Raw genomic sequence first — 12,449 nt, 5'->3', positions numbered from 1 at the left:
TTACATGCATAATTGCATTAAGAATGAATATATAATAAATTTACAGCATACAAAGTTTTCATTAATTCATTGACAAATGTTTGCATAAAGATATATTATAGTTGATGAACCGTAAATACCCACCCAATCTATATATTTGAAGATATATATATATATCTACTTACGTAGTATATAGTTGTATGTTCCACTGAAAAGTGTAACCTATACCAATCACTTAAGCCCTATCTTACACTAACCATAATAAAATCATCTGATCTCCTCTTTTTTTCCTGCAGGTTAGGCACTAAAAGGAGGAGCTATATATGTATGTATAGGTACAAGATTATGGAAGATGTTCGTAATAATTAATGAAAATTATATACTACTTTTCTGTCCATTTCTTTGATTCCATGCATATATGCATATATATTAAATTACCTGCAAATTAAACCCCTTTTTTCACGCTACAAAATCTGGTAAGAGTTGAGCTGCAAAGCGCTTGCCATTCTGGAAATCTATGGTTTCATAGCCATTGATGTTTGAGTGGGAAGAAGGTTGAGGGTTGTTGTCAATTCCCATTCTGCCCATCTCGAGTCTCCTGCCCAAGTCCATGTCTTGGTGGGTAGAAAGGTAATTTTGTTGGGTAGCGGAGACGGTTAGGTTTTCAGACGGCGGCAGGCCGAGAGTGAGGGAAACGCCGTTTCCGTGAAATCCGGAAGCGGTTAGGTTTTCCGGGTTGAACCGTCCGAAATCTCCGATGGTGAATCCGCCGAATCCGCCGGGGTTTGCGGCCATTAGGTCGGGGAAGTTTTCGGCGGCGGCCGGAGTTCTGTCGGCGGTGAACTTGTGGTCGCCGGCGGACTTGATGTCCATGTCCACCGAGAGAATACTGCTGGGGGAGCTTTGAATGTCGACGTTCGTCCGCGGTTTCTTCCCGTTCCTTTCGCCGCCGGCGGTTTCCATGTTTAGCGTGTTGATAAAGGAGAACGCGCCGCCGTGAGGCTGGAGAGATGAAACGCCGGTGGGAGATGCAGTCATAATCGAAGTGGAGATTTCAGTCGGAGAAGCATTATTATTATTAATATTATCTTTAATAATATTGCTTTCGTGCTTTTCAGTGGAGCCAATTTCCTTATTAGCTTCGCTTCTCTTTGAGGCGGCGGCGTTTTCGTCGGAGCCGCCGTACTGTTCTTGGCCTTTCATTTCTTCCATGTACATCTCCTCCACCATCGGCTTCCACAATCGCACTCGAGCATTGATGAACCAGTTCGACACCTACGTTAATTTCACCACCACTTCAATTTCATGCAATCCATGCATTTTCCATAATATAATTCAACTAGATATACATATATATATATATATATATATATATATATATATATATATATGCAACTACAAATTAAATTAAAGCTAATATTCAAGAACCTGGCTTCTGGTAAGCCCTGTTTGCTTAGCAAGCATGATTTTGTCTGAATCCTTCGGGTACCTGCAAGTGAATCAAAGGACAACTCCCATCTTTCAGGATGATTCAATCATAATTCAATATGTTACGCCCTCTTATTAGTAAAAATAGAAATCGACAGTCACTATTCAAATGTATGCACTTGGTAAATTTGGCCTTGTAATCCTATTAGACAAAGGTTTAGTTTTCCCATAGCTAACCGACTCAAACAGAAGGTCGATAGACTATTCCTTGGAGTCGAACTTGCATGAAACACAAATGAACAATTTTATAGTTAACTTTATAGATGATTCAATATGTTATGTGTGCCCTCTTATAAGTAAATTTTTCTGAATAACTGATGGAATAGATGGTCACTATTCGAGGGTATATATTGAATAAACCTAATATTGTAAAAGACCACAATAACGTCAACCAACTTAGGTTACACATAACTGATCAGATCAAACCAAGAAAGACTCTAGGTTGCTCCAGTTAGAAGTCGAATTTGAAACACGAATGAAAGAACTTTATACTTAATAACTTACGGGTGAAGAAAGTGTTCGAAAAGCCAAGCGCGGAGCACGGAGACGGCTCTCTCCGGGAGGCCTCTCTGGGGCCTCCAAGCATTGGGCTGCATCATCCCAAGGTGCTGGAGGGCACGTTGCTGAGGAAGATGATGATCAATAAACTTCAACCTCGAACCCCCCACCCCTTCTTCCTCACCCAAACTCTTGCTCGTCGCCTTTATCTGAGAAGCAATCGCCACTTTCAGGCACCGGAATTGCTTCGATATGGTATTCAAAGCCAGATGAGTATACGATCTCGCCGACCCAACTCCGGCCGCCTGCTCAAACGCCCCCACAATCACCTGCATTTGGTGATGGTATTGCCGGTACCTCTGCTCCACCTTTAAAAAAAAAAAAGACCCCGAAATTGGATTAGTTTAACTGTCAATACTTTAATCAAATTAAGTAATCATGGACTTGTTGAAAGTTTAAAAAATAAAAGGAGGATGAAGATAAAAAGAAGAACACATGTACCCATTGTCGTTGCTTCTTTATCTTAACATTTGTCGGACCCGCATAAAAAAAAAAAAAAAAACTTATGGCCACACGTTTTCAGTTTGCATATCAANATTAAAGCTAATATTCAAGAACCTGGCTTCTGGTAAGCCCTGTTTGCTTAGCAAGCATGATTTTGTCTGAATCCTTCGGGTACCTGCAAGTGAATCAAAGGACAACTCCCATCTTTCAGGATGATTCAATCATAATTCAATATGTTACGCCCTCTTATTAGTAAAAATAGAAATCGACAGTCACTATTCAAATGTATGCACTTGGTAAATTTGGCCTTGTAATCCTATTAGACAAAGGTTTAGTTTTCCCATAGCTAACCGACTCAAACAGAAGGTCGATAGACTATTCCTTGGAGTCGAACTTGCATGAAACACAAATGAACAATTTTATAGTTAACTTTATAGATGATTCAATATGTTATGTGTGCCCTCTTATAAGTAAATTTTTCTGAATAACTGATGGAATAGATGGTCACTATTCGAGGGTATATATTGAATAAACCTAATATTGTAAAAGACCACAATAACGTCAACCAACTTAGGTTACACATAACTGATCAGATCAAACCAAGAAAGACTCTAGGTTGCTCCAGTTAGAAGTCGAATTTGAAACACGAATGAAAGAACTTTATACTTAATAACTTACGGGTGAAGAAAGTGTTCGAAAAGCCAAGCGCGGAGCACGGAGACGGCTCTCTCCGGGAGGCCTCTCTGGGGCCTCCAAGCATTGGGCTGCATCATCCCAAGGTGCTGGAGGGCACGTTGCTGAGGAAGATGATGATCAATAAACTTCAACCTCGAACCCCCCACCCCTTCTTCCTCACCCAAACTCTTGCTCGTCGCCTTTATCTGAGAAGCAATCGCCACTTTCAGGCACCGGAATTGCTTCGATATGGTATTCAAAGCCAGATGAGTATACGATCTCGCCGACCCAACTCCGGCCGCCTGCTCAAACGCCCCCACAATCACCTGCATTTGGTGATGGTATTGCCGGTACCTCTGCTCCACCTTTAAAAAAAAAAAAGACCCCGAAATTGGATTAGTTTAACTGTCAATACTTTAATCAAATTAAGTAATCATGGACTTGTTGAAAGTTTAAAAAATAAAAGGAGGATGAAGATAAAAAGAAGAACACATGTACCCATTGTCGTTGCTTCTTTATCTTAACATTTGTCGGACCCGCATAAAAAAAAAAAAAAAAACTTATGGCCACACGTTTTCAGTTTGCATATCAATCACACAACATTATTATGATTGGTGTGTTGGTTGGAACTATTGAGCTCCAACTCATTCTACTAAATATTATGTATGTTGTTGCCATATCTACTTTAATTTCATTAACTCAAATTCATATACACATACATATAGTTGATTTTTTGAAAGTATAATAGAAAATTGATCTCGAAATATATAAATTAATAGTATTGACCTAACACCTGAACCCGAGAATATTACCAATCAAAAAAAGTGAAAAAAGGGGTAAGAATTGGTTTGGGAATGTTGAGCATATAATATAAAACATAAATATACAATACAACTATTAGTTTAAGACTTTTAATTGAGATGGAGTGCATGCTTCAATTTGGTATCAATTGCCAATTTCATGTGCAATTCAACTATGAGGTTAAGCTTTTAGTTGAGATAGAGCACATGCTATAATTAGTAAGTAGTAAGATTTAAAAAATTTAAGGTAAAAAGATGAAAATATGAGAATTGATTGATTACTATACCTCATCTAGCATGCTAAGAAGCTTGGCCTTTTTCATCTGAAGGTCTTGTCTTTGAGCCGTGGTTAACTCAGCCGCCGCCGCCGCTGCAGTTTTCTGGGAGCTGGTTTCGGCTACGGTGGGGGGCGGATCGCCGGCGGCGCCGAAAGGCGGCATTGATTCTTTCTTCATTTTGGCCTTTTCTTTATCGGCGGCGTCTAGCTTGAGGCTCTTCTCCACGTTCACGACTTCATCTAGAAGCTCCTGAGCCGCCTTTAGGTACTTGGAGCCGGTAATCAAGCCGGAGATTCCGTTGGTGATCGACGACGACGACGCGCCGGAGTCGTGTCCGGGTCGCGCGGATAAAAGCCCCACCGGAGATTCCATCGGGAGAGACCGGAAAGGCTGCTGTTGGGGCGATAAGCTCAAGGATAGCCCTTGTTGAGCTGTCGGTGACAACACCACCGACCTATGGAACCCCAGCTGGGACGCAAAGTCGGTGGTTCCGCCGCCGGAAACCACCGCAGACGGTATTTGCTGCTGCGACTGACCGCCGCCGCCACTCCCGGCTTGCTCCACAGCCGCCCACAAACTCCGGCTCGGGTCATGAAGCTGCGCCGATCCAAGAGCCGAAGGCGGGAGCGGCACGCCGACAAAGTGCTGCGATTGAGGAAGCCGCGCGTGCGCCATACCTCCGACATGAAGCGCGTTCCCGGAGTTCAAGAACATCGCCTGCTGTGATTGCGGCAGTGCAGTTGTGTCAGAGAACCCAATATAGTTAGGGTTCATCAGATAAAGCGTCTGCAAACCATCCCCTTGGACTTCAGAGCTTCCTTGATAGTACATAGCCATAAATTTTCCTTTTTTTATCTTTTTCTTTTCCAAATAAGTCAAAATCCCCTTTTTCTAAAACAAATTCTTGTAAATAAACACTAATAAGTTCAAGCCATCAACAAAATGGAGTTGCTTTCTTGTGGAGCTGAAAAAACCTGAAAGAAAGTAAGAGAAAAGAAGCTTATAGTGAATCCACACACAAACCTAAAGATAGCAAACATGTTTGGAACACAAATCATGAGATCATAGAACTAAACATATATATATATTGAAAGAAGTTGGGTTAGGTAATTAATAATCAAGAAAAAGTTGAATTATATGCTACCCAGAAGCTGATATAATTGAAGTGAATAAAGAAAGAGAGCGATATGTATAAATATATATATATAATTCTCTTACAGTGACATGAAAAAGCCATTAAAATCAAAGATCATAATCCAGCAGAGACGACACAGCAGGGAAGTATATGAAAAGAAAATCAAGAAAAGGAGAGAGAAAGTTAGAGAGAGAGAGAGAGAGAGAGAGTAGGAATGGATAAAAGAACAGGCTCACATGTCTGGTCTAAGCAATTAACTGTCGATGGGTATATGTTGGTAGGGGTAGCTCTGAGGGGTGAGGGGTTGGACTCTTGTCAGGCTCGGTTTCTGCAGCTCTCCAACAGAAAGGGGATATATATGAATAAAAGAGATGTGGGGTATATATATACATACACTATATTATATTATTATATTTCACTCATCACACACCAAAAGGGTAGAGAGTGAAAGAGGGAAAGCCCATCTAGCTTTATATATTTATTCACTCTCAACCTTTTTCTTTCTTTTATCTGCTCATTCATCTTTTTTTTTTTTTTTTTCAATGGTTAATGTCTTGTTATTTTAATCCTTAATTATCATGAGCAAGTAATCATGACAATTGGTATCAGAACATGTCACGTGTAACCTAAGTGAAAATCAAATCACCAATACAAGTGGGTGAAATTGTTGGGCGGAGGGTCAAGTCCAGTATCCTGCCATCAAATTCTAGCGCTGACTGCTCCGCAAGTATAAGGAAAACAAAGTTGCACATTTGCTATTAGTTATAGCTTGTGACATAGAGGTAAACGTTTAATCCTTGACAGTAATTGGTATTAGAGCATTAGTTATAGCTTTTGACATAGAGGTAAACGTTTAATCCTTGACAGTAATTGGTATTAGAGCATGTCAACTGTGTAGTTGAGGTAGACAGATGCTGGGAGGCATCTTGCTATCAAAATCACATTTTGACATAGTAGTAAACGCTTAGAAATATTATTAAGTTAGATTTTTATTTAAGGAGTTAATTCCGTTTTTGGTACTAGATTTATAGGTGACCGTCCACTTTCAGTCCTTTTTTTTTTTTAATCAAAACATCATCTTTTGGTCCTAGTATTATTGTGGCATGAGCATTTTTGGTCCTCCATCAACAAAATCGTTAAAATGCCATTAAATACAAGAACATTTCGATCTTTTTAATACAAAGTCCGTTGACTCGTTATATTTTTTATGTTTATCTTTTTGAGAAAATTCATAATTGAAGACCGAAATGTATTTGTATTTAACGATATTTAAGCTATTTTGTTGATAGAGGACAAAAAATGGTCATGTCACAATAATAACAGGACCAAAAGAGGATGTTTTGAAAAAAGAAAGACTAAAAGTGGACTGTCACCTATAAATCTAGGACAAAAAATGGAATTAACTCTTTATTTAAGATTGTTTCAAAAAAACCTCTTTATTTAAGTTAAAATGAAAACAATTAGTAATAACCTAGCTACCTGTGATAGGAGTTACTAAAAATAATGTTAACTAGGTATAGGACAACATATTATTTTACAACTATAAGTTGTGTCTCCAACTCAAATAGGTAAAGATAATTCAGAGTAGTTATATCACTTTTTCTTTCTGGCCGAAAATGGAAATGATGAATATATAATTTATTTTTCTAATAATATTTTATTAATTCAATAATATAGTATGAATATATTAATTCTTCAAATCTATCAATACCATTAAAGAAACAGATTTTGAATCGAGACCTCCCACTCAAATAAGGAACTTAGCTTGAATACTAACTGGCTAGACTACATATAGATATTATTTTTAATATTTGACATTGTATAATTCTTTCAAAATGTAAACTTATATTTAAATATTTTTATACCATTTTATATAATTACGTCAATTATGACAACCTTTCATATTTATCGATTGCCTGTACCGTACTAAATTTTGTTATAAATTAATAAAATAAAACCACTTAAATTACACAAAGTTTTAACAAAAGTTGCATTAATGTTACTTCATCGTATATGTACAAATATCGTACTATTTACTATTATTTCTCGTGTACGTTCTCAATTGAAAAAAAATATATAAAAAATATAAAAATTGTGATGTATTATATTGCTGAGTGTTATATTTTATTCATGTGTTAGGTATTTGTGATAATAAGAAACAAAAACCTGAATTCTCGAAAGACTTGACTTGGCCTTTTTGTAAAATGATAAAATAAAATAAAATAAAATGAATGGATGGACGATGTTGCACGTTTGATGAAAAGATAGAATACACAAAAAGAAAATAATTATAGAGAGAGAGAGATAGAGTGAGAGAGAACAGTGAAGTTAAAACTAAATTTAAAAATAATAATAATAATAATAATAATAATAATAATAATAATAAAAAAAAAGTAGGTCAGGATATGAAAAACGAGGAAATGTCCATTTCCACCATTGGTTGTTCTTAATAATTGAGTAACAACATACATCTTTGCAGGGAACTCCCTTTCCTTTTTAATAATTTAAATACAACCCTTAATTTTTTTGCCATTTACAATCCTTTCTCATTGTTTTTTTTGGAATACTGTATAAATATGGCTGCATCTAATGGAATGAAAGTAATTCAGCTGAGTTTTAGTCTGACCTTATTGGAACGGGAACTCTTCAAGAGCGTTGGTGTATATATATAGATTTAAACTCTTGACCTCATATTTAAGGAATTCAAACCCTTTTTTACTTGAATAAATGCCTTTTGTAGGCTGGGATGTGCACAATTCGGTAAAAATAAGGTTAATCAATAGAACTAAAAAAATTCGATTAATTTAGGAATAGAGATTTTGTTTCAATTAACAATTAAAGCATTTTGTAAATTTGATTAATTTCGTTTGGTTATTAACCGAATCAACACCCCCAACCTTGTTGATTTATTCTTACATTTTCATTTGTGAATATAGTAATTTTCACTTTTCGTCCCTTAATTAATATCCTCTTCCAAGTTTAGTCTCTGACTATCATTCATTTTATTAATTTCTTGTCATGTTTTGTTCTTCCAATCAACTTTAATTTTTGGCTAATTTTGTTTGATTTTCATCAACACTAGTCCTAATACAACTATATCTTAGTGTGTAGTCTACATATTACTATAAGCGCAACATTACTTATAAGGAAAAATATAATATTTTTGTTGAAAAAAGTAATACTTTTACATACAAATATAAAAATATTACATTTGTCTTCAAAAGTATTATATTTTTCTTTATAAGTAACAAACATTTTATTTCTGTTTTGCATGAATCTAATATATCCTTATTCTTAGCACCTTTGTCCATTTTGTGGTACAACAGAATAAGTATAGAATCTTTGTCCTTGTGAATAGAATAAGGGAGTAGTGTTTGAAACATTAAATAATTAGAGGGGACGGTTGAATAATTTTAAAAATTTGAGGGAGATCCCTTATCCCTTTTTCTTTATATTTTAAAGTCCTTATCCCTCGAACTAAATGTGAATGGGAATTCGTCTGTGTAGGAATGGTCAACAAATAATTTGGTTTCTATGCTTACTTTGCTTAGTCTAAGAAATTTTGTCCAGAAAAGACAGTATATTTTAATATTATTTATAGAACACTTAAAAGAGTGTTCACTGGTTTCCAAGCATGAAACGAGGAGGATCTGCTGCCACAATGTGGGAACACACCAAATTAAGTAACACAAACGTTGTCCGACCTTCATACATTAAAAAAAAAAAATCATTAAGAGTTAAAAGCCGTCATTGAGGCAAAGTTAAACTTGTTGGATAGAGATTTGAAAAGTAAGTCTAAAATTCTATTATTGAAATGCGGTGGTGATTGGTATGCAAGTTAAAGAAATAAAATTTTGCATTCGCTATTAATTATATATATTTTTATTTTTTTACGTGGATTTTTTTTATCAAAACTTTTACGTGAAATTAAGCACTTGATTTAACAATTGGTATCAAAAGTAATCATGAAATTACAATTTTACTATACAAGTATAGAGGATGGTTAAAATGAGGTGAGATCTGAGCTGTTGATCTAATCTAGATCAACAGCTCAAATTGAAGGAAACTTTTTTTTTCAAACGTACTTCTTGGCAACATAGATGCAAATAATCAAGTGTCTTGAACTAACTTACCTTAAACTTCGAACTTATGCACCTTAAACTTTAAACATACGCACCTTAAGAGTTAAACTGATGTACTTTAATCTAGAAAGAGACGCATCTTAAACTTTAAACCTATGCACCTTTAGCTATAAATTTACGCGCCTTAAGCTATAAACTTACGCACCTTAAAGTTTAAATTTAAGTACCTTAAGCTTTAAACTTAAGCACCTAAAGCTATAAATTTACGCACCTTAAACTTTTAACTAATGCATCTTAAGCTGGAAAATAATGCACCTTAAGTTTTAAACATACGCACCTTAAGAGTTAAACTGATGCACCTTAAGATTTAATCATACAGACATTAAGCTATAAACTTGCACACCTTAAGTTTTAGACTTAAGCACCTTAAACTTTAAAGTTAGGCACCTAACGCTATAAACTTACGCATCTTAAGCTTTAAATTTACGCTCCTTAAGCTGTGACCTTATCGAAAATGACCATAATGCCAGACGTTTCACCAAGGAGAAGCTTCGCACATGATCCTTTATATATATATATATATATATATATATATATATATATATACATACATACATACTGGTTCAAATGCGGACAGTGCTTTTCGTGCAGCTTGTGCGGATTCACCATTCACCACAATGAAATGCACTAATGTATCATACACACAAAAAAAAAATACACCACACTTAATGGTGCATTTTCGTACACTTTCTTACTGTGAGAATCCTACAAAGTTGTGGACTATACTTTGTGTTATGTGGGAAAAGTCCGTACAGTCACATTCAAACCAGATCGACTTTTTTCTTGTGCTCTGAACAGCTTTCATATTTCAGACTTTCAGTCACGTTACGTTACGTTAGTTCTGATCCACTCCATATCATACTGTCCTTTTCTCTTCTGCATTTTCGTTACTTGACCGTTATCCTGCTTCATTATATATATTCGATCAATTCAATATCCCAAACAATACTAACAAACAAAGAGGAAAAAGTAAAAACCAAGACGCTATATACATATATAGTCCCCCACCCCCACCCTCTCATTCTACGCACATACATCTATGGTCAATATAGTGCCGCACAAAAATATATCACAATTCTTTTTTTTTATCTGATGACGTGAAGATTCAAACCCATGATCTTTGGCATGAAATTAGGTTTGGTACCAAATTGAAGCATGTGATCTATCTCAACTAAAAGTTTAAACTGATAGTCAGATCGTACATTTATGTTTATATTATATTTGCTCAACATTAAGGATGTTCAAATCTAACAAATATATATCAAACTTGGTGTTAAATTTAGTATTCAAAGCGTAATATCTCAATTATTGTTGGACAGTAAATTTTATCCTTTAATTATTTGTGATATAGATTATGTTATTAAATTTTTTAACAAAGTACGTAGTATAATTGGTCCTTAACATTAGTGTTTCATTATTATAACTATGAACCAAATTTGTCACTTGAATAAAAAGTTGAAACTAAATATATGCCTTATATATACACCATGGTCACATAGAAGTACATGATTGACCAATTGAGTCTCAATCAAATTAAACTCATTTTTTAAAAAAAATAAAACTTATATAAAAATTCAACTCAATATAATATTCTTGTACTAGACAGTCATAAGTTCGATTTTTCTCAATATTTTTCAGGTCAAACTCGTTACATATGCAATTTTCATAGTGCAGTTTACACATCCCTATATAGTTTGTGAGCTACTCCGTATTATATAAGAGTAAATTTACGAAAAACACATTTTCGGGTAATTTTTTATTTTTTCATATAAAAAAATTATTTTATATACACTTGTAAAGATTATTGGAATCAAAGATCTTCATGCCTACCTAATATATTTATTAGTAAAAACAAAAAAGATAGGGAGCTAGGTAGCTAGGTTAACAAAATATGGATGGACCCATGTCGGGTTGGGGACGTGTACGTATAGAAAAAGGACAATTAAGGGGGGGTTATGTATCATCAGTTTGGTTCATCACATTCTGAGCATTAAAGTTTTCTACCATCATAAGTTCTTCGCACGCAACCATTTTCATATCACTCCCATCATAGTACGTATTCCTACGTCAATGTCCAATCCAACAGTCTATGTGCATGCATGTTTTCATTATTGATTATTGTGATCCATTTTCTTTACAATTTCAAGCTGGAGAAAATGTTTGACTTACTGGTATATATGTGTACCAGCTCATTCTTATCATATAATTTCTTCCTTTTTTAAAAATTTTATTTTATATATTCTTTATTAGTTATACTGATTAAAATAAGGAGTATCCTCAATAGTTGGTTTTTTACACAAGTTATAAGATACGAAGTAGGAGAAGGGGAAAGAAAAAATGAATTTTCATAAGAAAAAAAAAAGGTACGGTAAGGTGCCCGGTTGGGCACTGTTGTTGCGCCTCACGCGACAAATGGTTCTATTGTTGCGCTGTTATGGGACCCACTTCACAGACAAAAACCAAGTTCTTGCAATATGATCTCAATCCTTCTCTCTCCTCATTCTCTCTCTCTTCCATTTCAACAAAAATCTCCTCACAAATTGAACAAAAGTCACTATTGTGGTTGTTCTTAATATGCATGAAATACGGATGTGTCGAGTTGTTATTGATATTTTATTACATTTCTTTTGGTTAGAGAAAGAAATCATGGACTAAAATTAGTTTATGTATGGAATGTATATATGAATTTGAGAATTATTTTGTTTTTTTTTTTAATTGAATCATTGATAGATCAAAATTGAAATTAATTCATAATTCATAGATTTGTGATTGTTTAGTTCCTAATAAGCACACAATATTTAATGTTATCTCAAGTGACTAGAATCTTGAGAGCAGAATATTGTATCACATCAGTTTAAATCTTACTAGAAAATATACCATAGTCCTCTAAAAAGGTAGTTTGTCCTTCCTCTTCTTTTTTTTTTTTTTTTTTTTTTTTTTTTTTTTTTTT

At 34.9% G+C, this 12,449-nt stretch overlaps 1 protein-coding gene across 2 annotated transcripts; it reads right to left on the bottom strand.

Annotated features, from left to right (window-relative positions):
• On the bottom strand, positions 1–5,720 carry LOC116017082 (BEL1-like homeodomain protein 1). Of its 2 annotated transcripts, none has more exons than XM_031257607.1 (5): positions 5,594–5,720; positions 4,232–5,196; positions 3,148–3,509; positions 1,408–1,468; positions 1–1,254 (listed from the first exon to the last, which is right to left on the bottom strand). In XM_031257607.1, the coding sequence occupies exons 2-5, from the start codon at positions 5,057–5,059 to the stop codon at positions 439–441; spliced, it is 2,067 nt and encodes a 688-aa protein (XP_031113467.1). In that variant the 5' UTR covers positions 5,060–5,196; positions 5,594–5,720; the 3' UTR covers positions 1–438. The 2 variants fall into 2 exon arrangements, with proteins under 2 accessions (XP_031113467.1, XP_031113466.1); XM_031257606.1 differs by having other exon boundaries at positions 5,441–5,700.
• Between the last annotated feature and the right edge of the window lie 6,729 nt (positions 5,721–12,449).

This window comes from Ipomoea triloba, chromosome 4 (assembly GCF_003576645.1).
Source record: "Ipomoea triloba cultivar NCNSP0323 chromosome 4, ASM357664v1".
Classification (NCBI taxonomy): Eukaryota; Viridiplantae; Streptophyta; class Magnoliopsida; order Solanales; family Convolvulaceae; genus Ipomoea; species Ipomoea triloba.
The sequence above is the reverse complement of the archived record's forward strand: the minus strand, read 5'-3'. Positions and strand labels throughout refer to the sequence as shown.